This window comes from Pristiophorus japonicus, chromosome 7, assembly GCF_044704955.1.
Source record: "Pristiophorus japonicus isolate sPriJap1 chromosome 7, sPriJap1.hap1, whole genome shotgun sequence".
In the NCBI taxonomy this organism is placed as follows: Eukaryota; Metazoa; Chordata; class Chondrichthyes; family Pristiophoridae; genus Pristiophorus; species Pristiophorus japonicus.
Genome location: NC_091983.1, coordinates 31,665,516 through 31,692,145, shown reverse-complemented (window position 1 = coordinate 31,692,145; position 26,630 = coordinate 31,665,516). Strand labels below are relative to the sequence as shown.

General features: G+C 47.3%; 1 protein-coding gene across 1 annotated transcript in view; it reads left to right on the top strand.

The window, feature by feature from the left end:
* The window catches only part of lrrc1 (leucine rich repeat containing 1), a 390,137-nt gene that overhangs the window by 238,239 nt on the left and 125,268 nt on the right, over positions 1-26,630 (top strand). Inside the window, exons 20-22 of the mRNA XM_070884885.1 lie at positions 6,764-6,820; positions 21,013-21,168; positions 25,068-25,475. Of these exons, the coding sequence (XP_070740986.1) occupies positions 6,764-6,820; positions 21,013-21,168; positions 25,068-25,475 (621 nt within the window). The remainder of the gene's footprint in view (positions 1-6,763; positions 6,821-21,012; positions 21,169-25,067; positions 25,476-26,630) is intronic.

Here is a 26,630-nt window from a genome sequence, read left to right as displayed (position 1 = left end):
TTAGATGGTGATCAGGGAGTGGGGATAGCATTGCTGGAAAAGGTACTGAGATGGAAAATGGAGGAGACTGGGACAGTGTTGGAAACTGCAGAAAGGACAGGGAGGAATAATGCACCATGGTTACGGTGACAATGTTGTTCGTACTTTGGGATGTTTTGAGATGCTGCACCAGTTGGGGAGGACAGAGGGGTCAATAGTACCTTTTCATCATCATCGGCAGTCCCTCGAAACGAGGGTGACTTGCTTCTACGCCAAAAAAGGATGAGTTCACAGGTGTTTCAATGAAGGACCTAAAATTCCAGGTCCCGAACTACATCCTGAAGGGTGGAAGATGCCTGTACGTGGACTTTTCTAACCTATGATGGCCGTTGCACACCAGACACCACACGGGCTTGACAGAGCTAGGTCTCGGTCCAGTGGCAAGGGTTATCCAAGATGACTGGAGACCTGCTCTGCTGCACGGGCCTAGTGCGCGCACATATCGCAGTGTGGGCTGGTCCGTGCTGCTCCTGGGGCCCTGGCCCCGGCCCCGAACTCACGCCTCTCCTGGGCCCCAGTCACATCCCTCAAGTCTCTTGCTGTTCCTGCTGTATCAGCCCACGCTCCAATCACCAACCTGGACCTTGATGATGTCGCTCTTCACTGCTGTCGCAGCTCGTGCTGCTCCCTGGAATAGTATGCCTCCACCCTGCTCCCAGGCCGCTGCTCGCCACTCCTTTTATGGCCCTGACCTGCCACTGGTGTTCTCCCGCAGGTCAGTGGTTTTGAAAGAGAAGGGAACCGTGTCAGTTAGCTTGGGGGTGAGGAAAGGAAGTTGTTTTTTTCCAGAGTTGAGTGGGAATGAGATTGAGGGTGCAGAAAGTAGGTCACATGGATGGGGTGAGGTTTGAGGGGGCATGGGGAAGATGGGGGATAAACTGGAGAGGGAGCATTGGGTTCAGGTCTAGGGTAACGGGGGGCCTTGAGGGAGATTTGTCTTGGTGCGCATGGCGAAGAGAGAGAAAGTAGCTGAATGGATGATCTCTATTTGATGTCAAAGAAATCCATGAGCTCCATACAGTTGTTAGAAGTGGTTGGTGGGCTGCTATCTTTGAGTGCTGCAGCATTTGTGTGATGGTACTCCTATAATGTTATTTGATAGGCATTCCAGGATTTTACCCAATGATGATGAATGAACTGCAGATATGTCAACATGTTCAACTCTCAATGGTGTGTGACTTCCAGGGGAACTTGGAGGTGATGATATTCCCACAATATTGTTGTTCTTGTCCTTCTCAATGGTAGATGTTGCGAGATTGGGAGGTACTGTTGCGTAAGCTTGGTGATTTACTGCAATGCACTTAGTAAATAGTACATACTGCAGTCACAGTGCACCAGTACTGGACTGGTGGTTAGGTGGTTATTGAGTGGCTGTGTACCAATCAAGCGGACCTCTTTGTCCTGGCTGGTGTCAAGCTTCTTGAATGTGTTTGCTGCTGCTTCCATCCAGGTGAGTGTTCTATCACACTCATGACTTGAGTCTTGTAGATGGTAGAGAGGCTTTGAGGGGTCAGGAGATGAGCCACTCCAAGCAGAATAACCAGCCTCTGACCTACTCTTGTAGCTATGGTATTGATAATAGGTGCAGGGAGGAAAGATGACCTCTGAAAAAGGGATAGGCTTTTTTTTAATTTAATGTCGTCTTTCAAAATAGTCTTGTGTTAAACTACAGACGAATAAAGCCTGGCTAGCTCCATGAGCTGTATAAGTGTAGCATGGCTTTTTATTGTGCCCTATTCAGCCAAAACAACTGAGAATTGACAGGAATTTCATAGTTTGTAAAATCTCAGCTTAGAAGAACTTTTAGTGTGTGTGTATGTGTATATCTAGAGATGTAGTAATACCCAGCAGAGTTCAGAGAATGGAGTTTAATACTTATTTTCCCTCACTTCCTATTCTGAAGGCATTGACTCCTTGCTGGGTTAAGGCTCCATGAAGGCTGAGTGCCCTCCAATGTCACTTCCAATAGGCCAATGCTCATGTGTGAGCCTTGGCGATGAAGGGCAGGCTATTGATTACAGTAGGGGGGAACACAATCAACCTTGTTCCTGTCCTCACCTGGGGGCCCAAATTCAGCCTCAAGGCAAGGCCTCTGGCTGCCTGAAAGCAGCGGCCACGGTGCGGTTCCGAATGAACGGCGACTTGTGGCGGTCTGACCGCCGCTCGCTAATTTCAGCTCGGGACTTTTTGCTGTGATGTGACGATCCGCCCCACTCCTGCAGATACGTCTTAAAAACGTCATCAGAGCGCGCATTGCAACGGAGCACCGGAGGGAAATTCACCTGCAAAAGTCTCCCGGCCGCCGATCAGTGCCCCGACAGCTTTTTGTGTTGGGGCACTCCTTGTTGGTTGGGGACGCAGCCACCCTTAAAGGGGAGGGGGCGCAGCCGGCGCTGCCATTTTTTAAATAGTCAACCGACTGCTAAGTCGAGCTGACACTTATGCCCCTGGGCTCGGCCGGGACACCAACAGGCAGCCTGGCACCCCCTCTTGGTTTCCCGGCCAAAAGCCTCCCTGGTGGCCCAGTGGCCCTAACTTAAAAATGATGCAGAGCTTGCAGTGGCCCTCCCCTTTAACTGAAGGGGAGAGACGTGGGTTGAACCAGTATGATGATGTCGCAGCGCTGATGAGTGACGGTGTCGGAGACTACTTCCCGTCCCACTTTCGCCCCGCTAGTTAATGCCACTCCGCTCCACTCCTACTTCCGCCCCCATAATGAGGCCACTTCCGCCCCGCTTGGGGAAAAAAAAAGTTCAAGGAGCTGAATTTCTCCTGATAAGCTGCCGCATCCATTGAGGCGGCCAGAAGACTTCGAAAATGATAAGTCCGTGCCATTTCGAGCGGAGGCGAATTTCGGCCCCCTGATGTCCATACATGTACACTTGCAGTAGGGGCCACTGGACAATGATCAGGGGCAGGAATCTTGGTCAATTTTCCCCTTTTGAACCCAGGGGCACTGACATCCCTTGCCTTAGCTGAGATTAACTAACGATGCAAAAACTGGGATCAAACCAAAGTTGGGCTCGATTTTCGGCTCGCTTGCACCTCAGTTAGCGCCCCGGAGGAGTGGTAAAGGGTATTTCTAGGTGTTTCGCCGGGTGTCCAGCTTTTATTGCACGGCCGGCAAATTCGGCTCATGGTTTGCGGTGGTGCAAAAACTTAGAGTTCCACCCTCTAATTTCACTGAGATGATGATGTCAATCGTCGTGCAAAACTCCGCTAGTGCCCTGGATGCTAAATTCGGCCCTAACGCCTCATTAATCAGGCATTCCCAGGGTGCAACAGGCGGTTAATTTATTTTAATGGAGGGAGGAGGATCCGACATGGCAGGTCACATTGACTGCAATGATTTCACACATCACATTGCGCAAAGTTCCCACTTGAAAGCATCAGTTTTATCTGCCATTACAGTCATCATCATAGGCAGTCCCTCGAAATCAAGGAAGACTTGCTTCCACTCTAAAAATGCGTTCTTAGGTAATTAAACAGTGCAATACAGGAATTACAGTCTCTGTCACAGGTGGGACAGACAGTCGTTGAAGGAAAGGGTGGGTGGGGAATCTGATTTGCCGCACGCTCCTTCCGTTGCCTGGGCTTGTTTTCTGCATGTTCTCGGCGATGAAACTCGAGGTGCTCAGCGCCCTCCCCGATGCACTTCCTACACTTAGGGCGGTCTTTGGCCAGGGTCGGTGGGGATGTTGCATTTTATCAAGGAGGCTTTGAGGGTGTCCTTGCAACGTTTCCTCTGCCCACCTTGGGCTCGCTTGCTGTTCCTTACAAGGTCAGTGAAAGAATTTAATGGGGGCATTACTAGTTCGCCAGCATATCATGCTTCATGCTATTGCTAGGTGGCATCAGGATACAACAAGGGGTCTTGGTCATGTCGGGCCACGGATGAGGAGAGGCCAAAGATGTCTGGGGAGGAGGGCTTACCCCCCACAGGTTTACAGGCACCAATGCTCATACCTCGAGCTCTCTGAGGAGCAGTGTGTGAGAAGGCTGCACTTCTTCTGAAAGGAAGTGCTGACAGAGATATGCCATCTCCTACAGGCAGATCGATGCCTGGACCACTCCAGAGGCAGCCTTCATTACTCCCCTCAACAGGTATCCGAATTCATTGTGGTGTGCTGCATGTTGCACAGCTTGGTCATCATGAGGGGGCCAGGCATTGCCAGTGGGGATTGCAGGCCCACCTCAGGAGGAGGAGCCTGGTGTGGCCCCCATTTAATAGCCACACCATCCACGGGGAAGGCGGCAGCGTGGATGCTGCCGGCCAAGAGTCACACGTCACCAGCTCATAATGAACTGGTTCTCCTAAATGGAGGAAACTAAGGGATGGAGCTAATACTGGACACGCTATGTGCCCCCATAAAGGCACATCTCCGATGAGCGTTGGAATGATACACAAAACATCAATGGCAAAGGATCAAACAGACATTTTACTGCAACAAAGTAACAAATACCCTACCCAACAAAAGAAAACAATGCAGTAGGCAACGTTATGTTGCTGGGCACCGAACAACAATGAAGTGCATTAAATCAAAGAAACTATGTACAAGCATAATCAACAACAATCAGGGCATCTGTACAACCTTGTCCTGCACTTATTCTGACTTGCTCAATGCTGCGATTTTGTGTCCCCAATCATGGAACATTATTTTTTGCCGAATTTTGCAGATGAGGGTGCAAACATTTTCCAGGCGGTATCGGGGCCGCCATTACCGCCCCGAAATCTCAAATGCCGAAAATCCAGCCCAAGGTCCTTTTGATCTGTATTACACGTACTAAGTTACTCACTGATAAACTCAGTGAGCCATCACCAGGGTTTTGGGAACATCATATTTTATATCGACTCTCCTTTATATGACCACATGAAATTCTGCTCACAGAAATGCATTTTCATCTCCAGCTCTTTTGGTGCATCATGTGCTGGGGACATTTATTGGGAATTTGGGTACAGGACACCCTACGATTATCTATCCATTTAAACTAATATGCCAAGGCAGAAATTTATCTAATGATATCATCTATAAAGTGTATACTCCCAAATGGTTTCTAACCAGCATTCTTAATGTATAATCAATGCAAGACACCAGTAAAAGTACTGGGAGTTCCTTTTATAACTTTTAAGATTATGGGCAATTTGATACTAAATGCTTTTACTAGTTCAGTTTTTGCAGGAACTTCTTTGCTATACCTTGTATTAACCATCACAGTCCAACACTTCGTAATCCTTAGTTCAATATTTACATTTTCTGTTAATGGAAAATCTGTACTTCTCGTTATGCTGTACTCTCAAATCACTGACTGTCATACAAGGGGTTGGCAGTGTAGATTTATGACTGTAGCCCTGATCCATGCCACAGGTCTCCTGGCTAGAGTTATCACATTGACTAGATATATTGTTGAGATGGGGTTGAAGGTTGTAAGGTTAAGAACAGACATAGATGACAAATATTCTGTGGAAAATAATGGTTCCCATGGTAGTGGGGCCATGCAAAGGTGATACATGGAGTGTAATCAGTCAAGATTGAACAATGTAAATTGAAATGTCAGACTGATCTCTTGCAGTGTTTGATGATTACCTTTGAGAGTCAGGGAGAAATTTAACAGAGCTTTATCATCTTGGAAGTTTTACTGTTAGTCATTCACCTCCCTCATCAAATTCTAGATTGGGTGGAGTATGTGATAGTGAGAATTACACATGGTCTGCTGCAGAGAATGATCTTGGACATTGAATGGCATTATTATATTCCATAGTTCCTTGTATTCTTTCTATTAGACATCATCATAGGCAGTCTCTCGGAATCAAGGAAGACTTGCTTCCACTCTAAAAGTGAGTTCTCAGGTGACTGAGCAGTCCAATACGGGAATTACAGTCCCTGTCACAGGTGGGACAGACAGTGGTTGAAGGAAAGGGTGGGTGGGGAGTCTGGTTTGCCGCACACTCCTTCCGCTGCCTGCGCTTGTTTCGGCATGCTCTCGGCGATGAGACGCGAGGTGCTCAGCGCCCTCCCGGATGCTCTCCCATTGCTATTTCACAATGGCGTTTTCTCAAGCATTCAAGGAGCCACCTCAGCTATGTTGTTGATGCTAGATATGAGGGGGAAAAAATGCAAATACGAAGTAACATTAAAGATGACTGCATCTGAACATTCTGGATAATATTGAGTTCTGTATCTCCTGAGCACAAAGTCCGCTTTTCTACATCCCAGTGCCCATTGATTGTGAAAGTAGTATTGCTATTTTAAGGAGCTTTATGCACTTTATCTCCAAATCCCTTTTAATATCACTTGCCTCCACCACACTAGTTGTCTTTCTACATCATCTATTGTCAGCAACAACCTTGGAGATCCTGCTTTCAGTCATCCTTCATTAGATCATTTATCAAAATTGATGCACGGCCCGTACTCGTACTCATACATTTGACAGCTAATCACATGTTAAAATACAATGCTTCCTTACATAATTAGTGCAGTTAAATGCCAGTTTTGGGACACCGGTATTCATGCCCCCACCATGACATTTTAAGACCAGGAATTATTTAGGGCTTGCTTAAAGCCCACGCAGTAACTTACACAAATAGAACTTGTCAGCACAGTCCTCCCATGCAGTCTCAGCATTACTTGTACTCAAATTATTATTCCTTGCACTCTGTGTGCACGTGTGTGCGTGTGTGTGTGTGTGTGTGTTTCTTTCCTCTCACTGTATTTCTTCCATTCAGCTGGAGAGTGAAGACTGGGCTGTGAGTTTAACACCGAGTCCCCAAGCCACAGAGCAGGTGAGAGTTTGAGTAAATCATTCATATTTTAATGTGACTTTCACCTTCACTAATACTTTGTTTTGCCGGTTTGTATCTTGAGTGGCAAAAGTGAGCTGCCTTCTGGTTATGCTGTGGGATGTCCTTCTACTGTTTGTTGACCTGTCTTATTTAAAAAAGAGAAATGAAATGTCACTTGCAGCAGAAATTGTAGCGTCCCTTTTTTTTTACTGGTTACCATGAACTATATTTAGTGATTGACAATGGTCTCCATGCAACATATCATCTGTGCACTGACCGCCTTGGGGAGGTTTCTGCCGGCTTTGTGCCAAGGTCCACAGTCTTTGTTGAAAACTAAAGCTACAGATTAAAAAAAAAACAACTGCGAATGCCTTAGATCTAAAATAAAAGGAGAAAAATGCTGGCATGCACAGCAGGTCAGTCTGCGAGTGGGAGAGAGAGAGATGTGTTGGGTGGAATCATTCATAACTTGAGTTGTTGACTTACCTATTGTCTATTTCCAGAATTTCTTTGCTCGTTTTGTTTTCATTGACTTTTCAGGAGTTTATATACAAATCGGGGCAAATTTTAACTTGCAGCGGTAGCAGAAAACAGGCGGTGAGCAGATTGGCTGCCCCGTTCTAAAACTCGGCCGGTTGGTAAATCAGCTGGTGATATAACGGGTGGACAATCTGCTGCTGCCCAATTTCTGCCATCACCAGCAGTTAAAATCAGCCCATAGGCTATGATTATACTTTGCTGTGGGAGGGATACATTGCTGCATTGAGGTTTCTTGGCACGGTTGTGCTTGTGTTGGGAGCACTGCAAGTTTAACGATTGAAGCAATATCTTCCTGGTTGAGTCGGGGAGCAAAGGCTGAAAGCGTCTTGTAGTTGGTTAGTTGCTGGCACTGACTTTACCCGTCTCTGGGAAGTTGCTGCTGCTGGTCTGCATTCTTCACCCAAGAGGAGATTTGGGAAGGAGAATTAAGGCGAGTGAGCCTCCATAAATAGGACACAGACTGCTCGGAGTTCCTCTAATTCCACACCCCGGCCAACATTCTCAGATGCTTCAGCCACATGGCTGTTGAACTTTTCCATAGCAGGAGGAGCAATGCACCTTTTGGCTCACCTGCGTGCTGCGGAGGATGCTCCCTCCCCTGCAGTTACGTTCACTAGGCAGTGGGAGGGAGCTCAAAGACTTGTCATAGTTCTTGTGGTCTCCTTGACTCTGTCCAGAAAGGCTGAATATGCTGCAAGGTACAACCAGAATAGGCAGGAGGAGGTTCTTCTGGCCAGAGCCCCTCCAGCAGTCATGCAGTCTGGAGGTAATATGTCTCTACTTATCTGTAGAATAACTCCATGAGGCCTAGTGCTGTGCTTGAACTGCTGTGACCTTCGTCTCTCTTGTCTGCAGAGTGCCTTCACTGCGTGGTGACCAGCCTTTTATACAGCTCCTGTCTGGGCCTCCCACAGTTGCACCCTCTAGTGATACCAGCATAGTATATACACAGAGTGTACATATATGACAGGAGGGGTGACATTTGTGAAGTTTATACTTATGCTAACTATTAGTGTTTCATGTTGATGATATTTGTGGGCCTGTTCCAAAAATCAGCACAGACTTGGTCCCTCTCTCCACAGTGCAGCTCTTACCTGAGCTCTGCTGCTAATTGAAGAGATTCCGGCCATTGTAGACTATAGGCAGGAATTTTCACAAGTACTAGAATTCCTGCCTAAAGTATGCAATGACTGGAATCACTTCCATTTGCAGCAGGGCATGGGGAGGAAAATGGTTGGTAATGGAGAAGAGAGGGAAGGGTAAAACTAGTGGTAATAGAAGGATTGGGGAATTGAAGAGTGCAGTAGCTGGGAATGGCACTTGTGTGGGAAAAGTGAGGTGAAGGTGTGAGCAGTGCTCTGGGATGGGGAGGGAGAAGAGTGTCAGATTAATTAAGAAGGAGTGAGTAGGAGACGTACCGTTTTAACTCATGGGCAAGAGGCCAGCATCGACCGAGGTGGAGAAGAGTGCCCGCTTAAATTGAGGGAGTTGGAGGGGGACAAATATAACTTGAATGGAGGGGAGCAGAGTGTGGACATACACTGGGGACGGGGAGGGGGTGGGGGGAGTGTGAACATACACTGGATGGGGGAGCGAGTGTGAACATACACTGGGTGAGGGGGGGGCGAGTGTGAACATACACTGGGTGAGGGGGGCAGTGTGAACATACACTGGGTGGGGGGGGGGAGTGTGAACATACACTGGGTGGGGGGGGGGGGGGGGAGTGTGAACATACACTGGGTGGCGGGGGGGGGGGGGGGGAGTGTGAACATACACTGGGTGGGGGGGGGCGAGTGTGAACATACACTGGGTGGGGGAGCGAGTGTGAACATACACTGGGTGGGGGGGCGAGTGTGAACATACACTGGGGGTGGATGGGGGAGGGGAGTGTGGATATACACTGGGTGGGGGGGGCATGGACATATACTGGGTGGGGGGGCGCGTGGACATACACTGGGTGGAGGTGGGGGGAGTGTGGACATACACTGGGTGGGGGGGTGCGCGTGGACATACACTGGGTGGAGGTGGGGGGAGTGTGGACATACACTGGGTGGGGGGGGCACGAGTGTGAACATACAGGGGGTGGGGCAAGTGTGAACATACACTGGGGGGGGTGCGATTGTGAACATACACTGGGTGGAGGGGGCGAGTGTGAACATACACTGGGTGGAGGGGGCGAGTGTGAACATACACTGGGTGGGGGGGGCGAGTGTGAACATACACTGGGTGGGGGGGCGAGTGTGAACATACACTGGGTGGGAGGGGGGCGAGTGTGAACATACACTGGGTGGGGGGCGCGTGGACATACACTGGGTGGGAGGGGGAGTGTGAACATACACTGGGTGGGGGGGGCGTGGACATACACTGGGTGTGGGGGGGGGGGTGCGTGGACATACACTGGGTTTGGGGGGGGGCGCGTGGACATACACTGGGTGGGAGGGGGACGAGTGTGAACATACACTGGGTGAGGGGGGCGAGTGTGAACATACACTGGGTGGGAGGGGGGAGTGTGAACATACACTGGGTGGGAGGGGGGAGTGTGAACATACACTGGGTGGGGGGAGTGTGAACATACACTGGGTGGGGGGAGTGTGAACATACACTGGGTGGGGGGGGGCGTGGACATACACTGGGTGTGGGGGGGGGCGCGTGGACATACACTGGGTGGAGGTGGGGGGCGCGTGGACATACACTGGGTGGGGGGGGCGCGTGGACATACACTGGGTGGGGGGGGGCGCGTGGACATACACTGGGTGGCGGGGGGGCGCGAGTGTGAACATACACTGGGGGTGGGGCGAGTGTGGACATGCACTGGTTGGGGGGGCGAGTGTGAACATACACTGGGTGGGGGGTGGGGAGTGTGAACATACACTGGGTGGGGGTGGGGGGAGTGTGGACATACACTGGGTGGGGGTCGCGAGTGTGAACATACACTGCGGGTGGTGCGAGTGTGAACATACACTGGGGGTGGTGCGAGTGTGAACATACACTGGGGGTGGGCCGAGTGTGAACATACACTGGGGGTGGGCCGAGTGTGAACATACACTGGGGGTGGTGCGAGTGTGAACATACACTGGGGGTGGGCCGAGTGTGAACATACACTGGGGGTGGGCCGAGTGTGAACATACACTGGGGGTGGGGCGAGTGTGGACATGCACTGGTTGGGGGGGCGAGTGTGAACATACACTGGGTGGGAGGGGGGGGAGTGTGAACATACACTGGGTGGGGGAGCGAGTGTGAACATACACTGGGTGGGGGGTGGGGAGTGTGAACATACACTGTGTGGGGGGGTGCGAGTGTGAACATACACTGGGTGGGGGGGCGAGTGTGAACATACACTGGGTGGGGGGGCGAGTGTGAACATACACAGGGTGGGGGGGCGAGTGTGAACATACACAGGGTGGGGGGGGGCGAGTGTGAACATACACTGGTGGTGGGGGGCGAGTGTGAACATACACTGGTGGTGGGTGGGGAAGGGGAGTGTGGATATACACTGGGGGTGGGGGGAGTGTGGACATGCACTGGGTGGGTGGGGGTGGGGGGAGTGTGAACATGCACTGGGTGGGTGGGGGTGGGGGGGAATGAGTGTGAACATACACTGGGTGGGGGGGGCGTGGACATACACTGGGTGGAGGTGGGGGGAGTGTGGACATACACTGGGTGGGGGGGGCGCGAGTGTGAACATACACTGGGGGTGGGGCGAGTGTGAACATACACTGGGGGTGGGGCGAGTGTGAACATACACTGGGGGTGGGGCGAGTGTGGACATACACTGGTTGGGGGCCGAGTGTGAACATACACTGGGTGGGAGGGGGGCGAGTGTGAACATACACTGGGTGGGGGGGTGCGAGTGTGAACATACACTGGGTGGAGGGGGCGAGTGTGAACATACACTGGGTGGAGGGGGCGAGTGTGAACATACACTGGGTGGAGGGGGCGAGTGTGAACGTACATTGGGTGGAGGGGGCGAGTGTGAACATACACTGGGTGGGGGGGCGAGTGTGAACATACACTGGGTGGGAGGGGGACGAGTGTGAACATACACTGGGTGGGAGCGGGGAGTGTGAACATACACTGGGTGGGAGGGGGGGCGAGTGAACATATGGGTGTGGGGGGGGGAGGGAGTGTGAACATACACTGGGTGGGTGGGCGAGTGTGAACATACACTGGGGGTGGGGCGAGTGTGGACATACACTGGTTGGGGGCCGAGTGTGAACATACATTGGGTGGGAGGGGGGCGAGTGTGAACATACACTGGGTGGGGGGGTGCGAGTGTGAACATACACTGGGTGGGGGGGGCGAGTGTGAACATACACTGGGTGGGGGGGCGAGTGTGAACATACACAGGGTGGGGGGGCGAGTGTGAACATACACTGGTGGTGGGGGGCGAGTGTGAACATACACTGGTGGTGGGGAAGGGGAGTGTGGATATACACTGGTGGTGGGTGGGGAAGGGGAGTGTGGATATACACTGGGGGTGGGGGGAGTGTGGACATGCACTGGGTGGGTGGGGGTGGGGGGAGTGTGAACATGCACTGGGTGGGTGGGGGTGGGGGGGAATGAGTGTGAACATACACTGGGTGGGGGGGGCGTGGACATACACTGGGTGGAGGTGGGGGGAGTGTGGACATACACTGGGTGGGGGGGGCGCGAGTGTGAACATACACTGGGGGTGGGGCGAGTGTGAACATACACTGGGGGTGGGGCGAGTGTGGACATACACTGGTTGGGGGCCGAGTGTGAACATACACTGGGTGGGAGGGGGGCGAGTGTGAACATACACTGGGTGGGGGGGTGCGAGTGTGAACATACACTGGGTGGAGGGGGCGAGTGTGAACATACACTGGGTGGAGGGGGCGAGTGTGAACATACACTGGGTGGAGGGGGCGAGTGTGAACGTACATTGGGTGGAGGGGGCGAGTGTGAACATACACTGGGTGGGGGGGCGAGTGTGAACATACACTGGGTGGGAGGGGGACGAGTGTGAACATACACTGGGTGGGAGCGGGGAGTGTGAACATACACTGGGTGGGAGGGGGGGCGAGTGAACATATGGGTGTGGGGGGGGGAGGGAGTGTGAACATACACTGGGTGGGTGGGCGAGTGTGAACATACACTGGGGGTGGGGCGAGTGTGGACATACACTGGTTGGGGGCCGAGTGTGAACATACATTGGGTGGGAGGGGGGCGAGTGTGAACATACACTGGGTGGGGGGGTGCGAGTGTGAACATACACTGGGTGGGGGGGGCGAGTGTGAACATACACTGGGTGGGGGGGCGAGTGTGAACATACACAGGGTGGGGGGGCGAGTGTGAACATACACAGGGTGGGGGGGGCGAGTGTGAACATACACAGGGTGGGGGGGGCGAGTGTGAACATACACTGGTGGTGGGGGGCGAGTGTGAACATACACTGGTGGTGGGTGGGGAAGGGGAGTGTGGATATACACTGGGGGTGGGGGGAGTGTGGACATGCACTGGGTGGGTGGGGGTGGGGGGAGTGTGAACATGCACTGGGTGGGTGGGGGTGGGGGGGAATGAGTGTGAACATACACTGGGTGGGGGGGGCGTGGACATACACTGGGTGGAGGTGGGGGGAGTGTGGACATACACTGGGTGGGGGGGGCGCGAGTGTGAACATACACTGGGGGTGGGGCGAGTGTGAACATACACTGGGGGTGGGGCGAGTGTGGACATACACTGGTTGGGGGCCGAGTGTGAACATACACTGGGTGGGAGGGGGGCGAGTGTGAACATACACTGGGTGGGGGGGTGCGAGTGTGAACATACACTGGGTGGAGGGGGCGAGTGTGAACATACACTGGGTGGAGGGGGCGAGTGTGAACGTACATTGGGTGGAGGGGGCGAGTGTGAACATACACTGGGTGGGGGGGCGAGTGTGAACATACACTGGGTGGGAGGGGGACGAGTGTGAACATACACTGGGTGGGAGCGGGGAGTGTGAACATACACTGGGTGGGAGGGGGGGCGAGTGAACATATGGGTGTGGGGGGGGGAGGGAGTGTGAACATACACTGGGTGGGTGGGCGAGTGTGAACATACACTGGGTGGGAGGGGGGGGCAGTGTGGATATACACTGGGTGGGTGGTGAGGGGAGTATTGGCTTTAATGGGAAGTGCATGAAATGTGCTGGATTGATTTGAAGGGAAAAGGGGAGCGAGAAGATGGTAGTAAGAGGAGAGAGTGTCTTTGAAAGGATAGGGTCCGGTGTGAACTGGGGCAGGGGTTTAGATGAGAGAGCGTGACTGTTGAGGAAATATTTGGGTAAGTGCTGCTGTGATTGATGTGTTGAAAATCTAAATATCTTTTGTTTTGCCCGTCCAAAAAGTTGAAGTTTATCAACTCTGACATGTAAACTTGCATAAAGTTAACCAGAATGCATATTTTTAATACCCTGGAACTCCCTAGATGCACCAGCAATATTATGCCTTTAACATCTGGATTTTCCCTCCAAGCTTTCGTGTATAGCTGAAGAAATGTTGGATATATCTACAGTTTAATTTACCATGGCCATTTAACTACTTGTCTTGTGGCACAGGCCTACAAATATCAGTTGTCAGTATTTTTGTGGGCTGTGCCAGCTCATTTGGGCATCTTTTGGTGGTTTGCTGGGTTGGCATGTATGTGCTTGGTGGGATGAATTCAGAAGGATGTATGATCTTGAGTTGGCCCTTGAGCATTTTGCTGCAGATGGTATTGTTGAGGTCACCAAACCCCATTGACATTCTTTCTCTGTTAACTGATGGGCCAAATTATGTTCTGCGGTTCTCTCTGGATTTTCTGTGCTACTTTTTACCATGGAGGGGAGCATAGTAGAGAATATAGGGGGCCGAAATTCATCACCTCACCGCCCGCTGCCGCTGACTGCCGCCCACTGCCACCGACATTCCTCCTGAAGATCCGCCCAGTGCCACTTTGGAGGTGGGCTGGAGCGGGCGGGAGTGGAGAGCCACAGGGAACCGCCTGCTGATGTCAGCGGACGGCTGAGTGGCGCAAATGAGCTCCCGCCCGCCGAGCTCTCAGATTCCTGTGGGCGAGAGTCGGCAGAACATGGGTGGGCCGCTGGCTGGAGGCTGGTCTGTCCCCGACGGTGAGTTTGAAGAACCTGAAAAAAAAGGTAAGTGAAACATTTTAAACATTTTTTCAACTGCGACTTACCTGGATGGGGTCCCCTGAAGGTCTTCGGATAGTTTTTGTATTTTTTACTGTCGATCTTTTTTTTTTCAGGTCTTCGACCCTCCGTGGGCCCGACTCCATCCTCGGCGGCACTTGGGCGGCAAGCTCCTCTGCCGCCGAGGATGAGATCTCCCGCCCACTGCTGCCCAGATTGCCGGCGTACGTCATCCATTTGCCGTCCGCCGACCTTCGAGGGACCTCGGCCATGAATATCCCGGCCACAGTGCCATCCGGTACCTCGGCGGCACTTGGGCGGGCAGAGGCCTTGCTGAATATCAGCCGCCTAGGTTTTATTTTTAAATCTTTAGGATATGAAAGTTAGGAGTCAACTGAGACTGAAACACTTTGGGATGGTTTTACACTCTAAATAACGTTATCAGCATTAAGACATGACAGTTTTCCAGATAAAGATGCCACAGAACCTGATTGGAGGATTGCAACTCGAAACTCAGAAAGATCAGTTTCCCTGATCCGTGAGCTGAGAGATTAAATTTTCGGCGATGACTTCTTCTTTGATTGTTTCTTCTGATCTCTTTGAAACCACTGTAAAATGGCTGTTTTATATCTTCTTTACTGACTTTGTTTCTGGGCAGAACACTGGTATTTACAACAGTTTTTTTCACTCTTCCCAAGGGTCAGCTGGTGTTTATTAGCCTCTGCTTACCTGCCCCCTTGTCCTTGCCGACAGACAGCCTTTTCTCGCCACACATCATGGACAGCAGGCAAAGACCATCATGCACTCTGATTTTGGCCAAGCTGATGGTTCTTTGTTCTTTCCTTTTTTGTTCATATCTTTAACCAAATCCAGCTCTTTTACCAAATAATCCAGGATTTCAACACCATCCCTTTAGTCTTCCTTAAAAGCAGGTATTTAAGGTGCGTATTGAGAAGTAGCAAAATCCTTCAAGAGGATAGTCTGTGAATTGTCACGGTGGAGAAGTGTCAAATCCAGAGGCAATGGTAATGGTTGACATTTATTTTTGCTAACACAGGCATGTAATAAAATAATTCATGTCAAAACACAGAACTACATCAGAAAACATATGTATACCAGAATTTTGAAAAAAAAGATGACTCACCATTCCTGCTTGTAAAGTCAGTGTCTCTTCAGTATGATATATAGCACATAACTGTTGCAATTGTTTTCCAGTATGTAACATCTGGGGAATATTTTTCTCATTCTGTTACATAATGTGAAAAATACATCTCTGCAAATTATTTTCTTCATATTTGAGCCAGTTTTTTATTGTGCTCATCAAAATGAGTGACACACCAGCTATTTTGTACCATTTTCGCCTCTTCCGATGGGAAGTCCCATTGCACGCCACACTCGAATCCTTAACTCGCAAGGCAGCCAGGTGACAGTACGCACTACAACCTCACCATCTGAGCCCACACACTGCCACTCTGTAACACATCACATTACCACATCATTATAGCGTGTGACTTGGCTGGCGGTCTGAGCAATTGTAACTCTCAATTTTGGAAAGGACCACGGTGAAGTGCAGCATTGCAAACACTTCGTGGGCTGAAGTTTCTCTGGAAATTGTAATCTGGACATTTAGTTTGTTTTTTACAATAGAAGAAATTCTACCACAGTGATCAAAAGGTGAATCTTTAAAAATGAATGCAGCACAAATAAAAGGCAAGAAATGAGACAATAACTTAATGTTTTTAACCAGCTGCCACATATAGTGGTCCCCACTGACACCTGGGAGTCTCTGGCCAAAGACCGCCCTAAGTGGAGGAAGTACATCTGGGAGGGCGCTAATCTCCTCGAGTCTCGTCGCCAAGAGCATGCAGAAATCAAGCGCAGGCTGCGGAAAGAGATTGCGGCAAACCAGTCCTACCCACCCCTTTGCTTAACAACTGTCTGTCCCACCTGTGACAGAGACTGTGGCTCTCATATTGGACTGTACAGCCACCAAAGAATTCATGTTAAGAGTGGAAGCAAGTCTTCCTCGATTCCGAGGGACTGCTTATGATGATGACGTATGTAAAGTAAAGTATGTAAAGTGAGCAAGTTATGCTGTCTTTCAGGGGCTGAAAGTAGTGGGGGTTGTGTTATATGTGAGGCACTTTGGTAGGTACTTTTCTACATCTGACACAGCATTCTGTTCCCAACTTGAGCCTGATCCAACTCCTCTCAGACACACCTGACCTGACCCTACTGTGAGCCAGGCCGATTAGAAACAAGATCAGTTGTAAGATATTTTAGCAGGAGCTTTGTATCTGTGTCTGGCTTTCCTATACCTGACCTAGATCTGCTCAATGTTTGTGTTAAAGGAGAGTAAATATTCTTTTCCATTCAATTTCACAAATTAATCCTATTGAAAAACAATAGATAAGAACTATTAAAGGTTATATAAAGGTGACTGAATATGTAAGGATAAAGTCAACGAAACCCGGTTGGGTGCTGCACTCAAAAAAAAAAAAAAAAAAATGTTGTGGCTCTGTCTCCAACCTGCACTCTCATCGAGCATTGACTCCCACTGGAAGTGCAAGATCACTCAATTCACCCTATGATGAAGAATGTAAGCATGCAAGAGTGGCTGAAACATTAGCACTCCTGTGAAAATTATTTTGATATTGTTAAACTGTTAGAAATGGAATTATCCTGACGAATGAGAAAAGAGCATTGTGCCAACAAATGAGAATGATTGAAGAGGACATTGTAACGTATGCACCTGTGAGTCGGCTCACAGATTTGTAGAGCTGTTGAGTTATGAATGGCTTAGCCAGTCACGTGATGTCCACAAGACTCAATAAATCCCAGCCAATTGTGTTCAGGGGCTGCACAATGAGGTATGCAGTTGTGAGCCTGGTGGATGAACTGGTAAGTGTAGTGTGATTGTTAAACCTTTGCTAATAAACCAACTAGTTGTTAATAGCAATGTGCTGCTATGAATTCTTAAGCAAAGAACCCATGAAGCAAATACATTGCAGTCATCAAGTTCTATCACACACACACACACACACACACACACACACACATACACGCGAGATATATACGTATATAAATATAAGCGTACTTGAAAGTTGAAAACAATGGAAGAGGAACATTAACATCTTGAGGCAGCAGAGATGCTTTTGACTTACTGTTTGACTTACAGCAGGAAAGTTTTACAAAGTGAATAGGGGGCTGCATAGTAGCTTTAGGCATTTCAAGTTGGCATTTGGCAGAGTGTTCTGGATTTTGCAAACAAGCTATGGAATGGCTGATAACTTATACAAGTTACTAAAAGAGCTGTACAAGTGTCACAGAATTTGGTGAGGGATTCATATTCTTGCCATTCTTTCATCTCATGCCAAAGCCTGCCATCCAAATGGAGCTCGAGGCTGTCGGAAGACGATGCAGAGGCCATTGTAAGTGTAAAGGGATCAGAACTGCAGGGAAGTTTGAGTTAAAGATCAGCTTCCAGAAAAAACAGGAGATTTTAAAATTCCATAGTCCTTGCAACGCGATCTTGCTGCAACTCTGGCGGGAGCGAGGTAGAAAGACTGGAAAACAGGTTTGGTCCCAGCCTGGGCTGCAGTATCTACAGGGGCTTGTAAGGGATGTAATGTGTGTCTGCGTCAGAGGGGGTGGGGCTGGGGACTTCCTATACTGGGAGTTCCTGGATCCTGGGGATGTTGGGATGCCAAGGGAGAAGAGGTGTACTAGGCTTTTGAAGGGCAGATGTGGGGACCATCATGGGGGTGCAGGCTAGGGAACTTTTCTGGACCCCTGAAAGTGAAATTGATTGGTCGGTATGTTTATCTTGGAGACATTATTAATGATATAGGAACTGCATTGCTGATGGCAGAAAGAAAAAGTTTGCTCCTGGTAATCTTTAGCAGACTTCTGAACACGACGTGGCTTTTTTTTAAAAAAAGGAAAATAAGATAAGTGGTACAAATCACTGGTACAATTTATTCTGGCAGATGGGCCAAGCTGCAGAAAACACTGTAATTGAAAAGCAATTGAGGAACACTGCAATCAGAACCCATTACTTTGACTTTGAACAGTAGGTGTAGAGAAAGTTGTGAAATTAAAATGGTTTTGATTTGCACGCTAAAATATGACTTGATTTCATGATGACTTGGGAATACAGGACATAATTTCAAAAATTGCAGATGATGCGCAACTCAGAAAGGTAGTAAACAGTGAGGTGCATAATAATAGACTTCAGGAAGACATAGACAGGCTGGTGAAATGGGCAGACACGTGGCAGATGAAATTTAATGCAGAGAAGCATGAAGTGAAACATTTTGATAGGAAGAATGAAGAGAGACAATATGAACTCAATGGTACACTGTTAAAGGAACAGAGAGACCTGTATTACATAGGAATACGACACAGAAACAGGCCATTCGGCACAACCAGTCCATGCCGGCGGTATGTACACAAATCTTTGAAGGTAGCAGCATAAGTTGAGATGGCTTTTTTTTTAAAAAGAAAGCATATGGGATTCTTGGCTTTATTAATAGAGGAATAAAGTACAAAAGCATGGAAGTGATGCTAAACCTTTATAAAAGACTGTTTAGGCCTCAACTGGAGTATTGTGTTCAGTTCTGGGCACCGCACTTTAGGAAGGCATCAAGACTTTGGAGAGGGTGTAGAAGAGATTTACTAGAATGGTACCAGGGCTGAGGGACTTCAGTTAAGTGGAGAGATTAGAGAAGCTGGTGGTGTTTTCCTTAGAGCAGAGAAGGTTAAGAGATTTGATAGAGGTGTTCAAAATCATTAATAGTTTATAAGAGTAAATCAGGAGAAACTGTTTCCAATGCTTCAAAGATTGGTAACCAGAGGGCACAGATTTAAGGTGGTTAGCAAAAGAACCAGAGGCAACATGAGGAAACTTTTTTTTTAAACACAGTGAGTTTTGTTGTGATCTGGAATGCACGGCCTGAAAGGGTGGTGGAAGCAGATTCAATAATAACTTTCAAAAGAGAATTGGATAACTACTTGAAGGGAAACATTTTGTAAGGCTAAGGAGAAGGATCAGGGAGAGTGGGATTAATTGGATAGCTCTACCAAAGAGCCGGAACTGGCACAATAAGCCGAATGGCCGCCTTCTGTACTGTATCATTCCATCTGATATATTTTATCAATTGTATGATTCTATGAAACGTAAGAGCATTCACAAAGGTTGATGATCCTTCATCAGCATCATCATCAGTCCCTTCTTACTTCAGACATTCACATGAGGGTAAATTTCAACCCCTTGGAATGTCGTTTAGAAGATGTTACCAGAATGATGTATGTTGGCTCAGAGATACTTCTTCAGCTGGCAGTAATGAACCATGTAAGCTGGAAAGTAGTAGAGGAAGGTACAGAATGAATTACATGAACAAGGACATGTCAGTGAGGTAAATCATTTAGGAATGGCAATTGTGTTGGCAAAGAATAGTGACCCTTCATCTAATGTCTTCATTGGCCCTTGATGAATGAGGTGAGGGAGAGGCTGGGGCACTGGAGCTACTTGCACAAAATGTATAATATTTCTTGTCAATAAGATTTTTGTATTTGTAGAACCAGAAGACATTAGTAAGCTAGCATAGTTTATATCATGTGACATTTTGAGCTGATAAAAGATACCCACCCTCCTGAAATCTGGTGTACTCACGATGCCAGAAACGCTGTCAAAAGGTAACTTCCTGAAACAAAGCTGGTTGATTAGGTTAGTAATAAATTCCAAGGATTTGTTGATCCCAAGTAAATAGAAATAGCTTATTTTTGTTGACCACTTTTTATGGCTGGTTTATTGATGAGATAGAGGACTATTTTGTTTCTTTGCTCATCCGCTCTCTCTCCAAACCCTCTCTTTCTCCCTATATAATCTTCATCCATCCATCAAGAAGAGATGATGCTGATAAGAATCACCAAATTTGCCAACGCTCTTGCTGTTGCCAAAAGATTCCATTTCATCCTGGAAACCTATGTCATTTGGACACTGCAATCTCTCAGAAGATATGTCTACAAAGGCTTTTGTCTCTTGTTAATACTTGTACAAACTTACTGAATATTAGATGTTGAAAACTATTATATTGGGCTTCATGAGAGTAATATTAGTGGCATTCATACTGTTCTAAATTTTGATCAATTTTCTTCGATTACTTATCCCCATTTTTAATTTTAGGCTTTTCTTTGTTGTGAATCTCCATGGTGTTGCATTTCATGTTGGTTTGGGGAGGTATTGAATCATTACGAAGGCAGATATTGAATATGTTTGCTTTCTTGTTGGGATAATGTCTTTACATTCTGTCTGTCCTTTATTCAACATAGGATGTGACATTTTAGAGACTTCATTTAACTATGATGTGGGATAATGCCACAGTGCCTACTAGAAAGGATTTGTACCCAACATACAGCATACCGCTGATCTTTACTGTTATCACCAACACTTGAGAGAAGAAAGAAAACTAATGAGAAAATTAATTTCTAATTTATTGAACCTATATTAATCACATAGGCCCACATTAATGAAACAGCCAAGCCTTTGGCCTTCACATTTGTGCCAACTGTTAGAAGACTTCCTGTTCACATTCAGATAATCGATACCACCAGATTCTCACCCCAGCCTGGAAAACAGCAAAACTCTGGAACCAATTCTTCAGTGATGGATGAGGTAATGTCATCATTTTCAACATTGATGCAATTTTTTTCACCTAACAGATGTTTTAATTAAGTATTTTTGAGAAGAATGACTTCCGACGTCTGTTGAAAACCAACTTTATTTAGTACTTTCCTCTCAACCATGAATATATATTCCATGCAAGTTTGTCTCGATGTTTCAGTACCCTTGCTGGCTTGATGTATGCTAATGAAAATCTTATCAGACATTACACTTGGTGGCAACTTTTTCCAAAATAAATACCTAACTGCATCTTACCATTTTTTTTTATGGATTTGCCATATTGAGAAGCCTACGCATCACAGGGTGCTCTGTTACTATTATTGCATTATGTTCTCAGATGAGCTGTTGATGTGACCTTTCGCAAGGATGAGTGCTCAAACACTAATGGCTGCAATACACTCAGTTACCAGAAATAATCTCTATTTACAAATGGTCTTTATATTTGATAGACTAGCAAAGTTTTATGTATGAGTCAGATTTCATATTCAATCTGTGATGCAGTTATTTATAATGCCTTGTCTGGCAACTGGGAAATAAAGCTAAATATTCCCACAGTTGGCAAACCTGTCAGTCTTTCTGGCACATGGGACAACTTAACCTTGCATGTTTTCATCTTCCAGCATTCTTAAACTACTGCTTCTTGCCCTGACACAGTTTACATCTCCATTTTCATCCCTGAGACCATCTACTTAATGATGATCTTTTCAAGACTGCTTGATACTAACAGTAACTTCTGGCGTTCCATGGAACCGACTCCATTTGTTTCCTGACTGCCTCTTCCAACCGGCCCCCCGCCCCCGACTCTGAGATAACGACAACCTTGAGACCACCTAGATTATCCTTTAAGACAATGGCCCAGAATTTACTGGAGCGGAACATCTTGTGGCCTGCCCCGTTAGTTAGACTTGTTGCTGCACCCTTCAGCTCAAAATTGTTTTGTTACTGCAAAATTGCTGGAAGTGTGAGCAGCAAGGGCATCTGGGACTTTGATGAACGATGGAGCAAAGTGATCAATGAGATTTAAGGATTGAGAAATAAGCAGAGGAGGGTGAATTCGAGTGGATGAATTCAATGTCAAATCAGGTACAGAAAGAGAGTGAAAGAAAGATGTATAATGGCACTTCAGAAGTTGCCTGTGATGACCTACGCAAGGCCATTTACAGTGTCTATGTTCCCCATGGCTGCCTATTACAACGCTTTCCTGGCTATGGACACCTACACTCTACCAACTTCTCAAGGACTACTTCAGTAGTTTTCCTCTCTGAAATTGATTGCCATCACTTTTCTCCCCATGACTTGTGTGCAGCGACTCTCTGCTGTATCATTCCCTCCTCTGACTGCAGACCTGTGTAATGGATGCAGTTTGCTACTTTTAACCATGCTTATTTCTCCTTTTGGCAGCCGATACCGATGCAGCTAAAAATCTCACATCTGGGATTTGTCGAATTGTGAGAGCCCCATTAATTCTTGTACATAGCTACGTGCAATGTTCATGGAAAATGGTCCCAGTTCTCTAAATGCAGACATTTTGGCCCAGAATTTGCTGGCATGGGATTACCTCGCAGCAAGCGCTGTGAGGTGAACTTTTTCCTCACTCTTCAGCTCCAATTATTTTTGCACCGCAAATTGCTGCAAGTACGATTTGATGAAGGGTCAACAGGGCATCTGGGATCTTGGTGAACGATGAAGACCAATGGTTGATCTCCGTAACTAATGAAATTTAAGGATAAAGAAAGAAACAGAATGAATGACAGAGAAGGGAAGAGGGTGAATTAGAGTCAAATTCGTTGCAGAAAGAGAACTAAAGAAAAGGAAATAAAGATGGATTAAGACAGAGTCACAAAAACAGAAATAGAAAGGAAAAGTAAGTCTTTTTAAAATTTTAAATGTTAAATGTAAAATTCCTCTAGGAACGAGTTATTACCTGCAGAAGTGAGATTCCACGGTTTTGTTGTTTCCCTTCTGGGCCTTTATTGTTGAGTGGCATGTCAGGACCATAAATCACATCATTAGCAGGGTCCTTACGCCGTGAAATAGCAGCCCTAACTTTATGCAATGAGTTTATAGAATCATAGAAATCATGGAAATTTACAGCACCGAAGGAGGCCATTTGGCCCATCATGCCTGTGCTGGGTCTTTGAAAGCGCAGTCGTGCTAAGTCCCACATCCCTGTTATATGTCCAGAACCCTGCAAGTTCCTCATCCTCACATACTTTCCACCACCTTTTCAGGCAGAGCGTTCCAGATCAGAACAATTCTGAATGAAAAAAATTCTCCAAATCTCCCCTCTAAATCTTTTGTTCAATGATTTTGCATCGATGACCTCTGATTATTGACCCACTCACCAAAGGGAATAATTTTTCTCTATCTATTTTTATCAAACCCTCTCATCATCTTAAAAATCTTGATTAGGTCACCTTCTCTGTTCCAAGGAGAACAGTCCTAACTTTTCCAACTTCTCATAACTGAAATTCACTCATCACTGCTAACATCCTGGTAAACCTCCTCTGTACCCTTTCTAAAGCCTTTACATCTTTCCTGAATTGTGGTGTCCAGAATTGTCCACAATACTCCAGCTGAGGCCTAACCAGTGGTTTATAAAGTTCTGACATGGTCTCTTTGCTTTTATATTCTGTGCCTCTATTTCTAAACCCAAGTAACCCATATGCTTTTTCAACCACCTTATCAACTTTCCCTGCCACCTTTAAAGATTTGTGTATATGGACACTAAGGTCTCTCTGCTCACCTATACTTTTCAAAATCGTGCCATTTTTCTATACCGTCTTTCCATATTAGTCCTCCCACAATGCATCACTTCACACTTCTGCCAATTCCGTATACATCCCGCCACTTTCCCATTAATTCCAATCTTAACAAGCCCCCTGTGTGGCACTTTGTTGAATGCCTTCCGAAATTTCATATACACAATATCTACTGCACTTCCTTGATCCACCTTCTCTATTACCTCATCAAAGAATTTAATCATGTTATTTAGACACCATGCTGGCTCTCCTTGATTAACCCATGCCTTTCCAAATGAAAGTTTACTTTGTCCCTGATAATGATTTCTAATAACTTCCGCACCACCAATGTTAAGATGACTGGCCTGTAGTTTCCTGGTTCATCACTCGCCCCTTTCTTGAATAGTGGTATATCATTATCAAGCCTCCAGTCCTCTGGGACTACTCTTGCATCCAATGAGGATTGAGTTATTGTGACCAATGCCTCTGCTATTTCTACCGTCGCTTCTTTCAGAAACCTAGGATGCATTCCATTTGTACCAGATGACTTAGCAATTTTCAGTAATGCTAATCTTTATAGTATGTCTTCTCTACCTATTATTATCCTGTCCATAACTTCCCCCTCCTCTTTTAGTGTAACCTTCACATAATTTGCTTCCTTTGAAGAGAGATGCAAAGTACTCATTTAATACTTTAGCCATATCCTCTGCCTCTAGATGAAAATTTCCCTTTGGATCCTTAATCGGCCCAACTTTTTCCCGAGCCAACCATTTACACTTTATATGTTCATAAATTGTTTGTGTTCAATGTAATGTTGCCTGCTCATCTTTTCTCATTACCTCTCTTTGCCTCCCGTATTAACTTTTTCAATTCCCTTCTGTACTTTCCATCATCTTCCTGGTTATTAACTGAATCTTGCTCCTGACATTTGTCATCAGCCTCCTTTTTCTGTTGTACTGGTACTGTTATTTCCTTTGTTATCCAGAGCACACTAGCTATGGTTGTTCTAACTTTTCCCTTCAAAGGAATATGCCAAGTTTGTGCCTGAATTATTGTGTCCATTTAATGCATATGTGTGGTGAACTTATTGTGTAATAAATATCATTTGTAACTGGGGAAAAAACCCAAAATTGTTATGTTTTCTTGCAGCCTTTACATATCACCGAAGAAATGCCCTCTGCAGGTGATGCAATGAAAAATACCATTGGTCGAGGAGCTCCAAGGCAGCACATGGAGATCAGGCAAAGCTGGTTAAATAATGAAGGAGGATATGTGTCTGCCGAAGAGGCTTCATCGCGACAGGGGATTTTCAAAGCTGAGCTCGTGTTCTTAGCAGATTCAGATGGAATAGACAGTGAGTGTTGTTCTAGAGAAAATGGAGCAGAAGTCAACCTTTCAGCAAAAGCATTAACTTTGTCAAGTTCGTCTCCAAATCCTTTTGCTGATGACAAGAGCAGCTTTGTTCGAGCAAAAGTAATAGTGGGTGAATCAAAAGTTCCCTTGTTGCAAGATGCTGAGCAGCATGTGGATGGGGCTTTGCAAGAACCATTCTTTCAGGCAAGAGAAACACATTTTTATTCACTCATATTTAATTACTTTCTTTAAAAAGGAATATGATGTTAAAGTGCTTTATTCCAGTATTGAAAATTGTAACCTAATATCAGCAGAAAAGCTCCCATTAACCTCCAGGGAAGGATTTACACATTACATCCTTTAATGCAAGGTAGATATCTAGAAAAATAAGGTATTTATTGAAGATAGGTGCGACCAGTTACTGCCCTGCCATAAACAGTGCAGCATTAATGGACATTACTTGGGAACAGTGCACAATGTTAATGGACATTAGTTAGGAACCCTGCAGTGTTAGTGGGCATTTTGGGGAACTGTGCAAGGTGTTAATGGACATATTTATAATGTTAAATGTTCAATAGGGCATTGGGGTGTTGAAGTGGCAAGAAGTCAAAGGTCTCAAAATTCGGGTCGGTTAGCACCCCAGGGGGCAGCGCTAATGGGCGCAAACGACTTTTCACTCAGGCGTGGATCCGCCAACGGCTCCCGCTAAATTCCGCAGGTGGTGCCCCCCTGCGGGCAATCCATGCACAGTGCCCCGCTACTGCCTCAGACCCCAGCAACAGCTTCACCGGACATTAACTGAGTGGCAGGCCGCTCGGGGGGGGGGGGGGGGGGTGGGGGGTGTGATACTTAAAGGGGAGGTGTCGGCCATTGAAAAAAAAATCTGCTGACTTTCTTCTGCGCCCCGTTTGTGGTTCTAATGCGCGGTCCGTGCTGCGGTTGGTCAGGCCTGGCTGTTGGCACGGCACCCCTGCTCTCCGGTGATCCATAGAGGTCGATTTCATCTCTGCAGAGTTTGCAGCTTGGGCCCGTCCCTTTAATGAAGGGAAGGGCCCCTCCTACATGGCAGTGCTACGTGGCCCAGTGACTAGCGCTGTGCCCCGATCCCGACCCGTCCGCCTCACTACCACCCCAGAAAGGAAGTGGAGCGTGTGATCTTGCGCTTCACTTCCTGTCAGGGATGGCAACCCAAATTTAGTTCGCGGGGCGGGACTTCCGTGCCTGGCACAAAATTTCCCGCCTCCCGGATGTTACCTCCCCCAATGGGGCATAACACAATTTAATCCCCAAATTGGGTGACTTCGCATCTGTAGACCTCCACACATCGTTTACTGATCTAGACTGTGCCAAGAAGAGAAA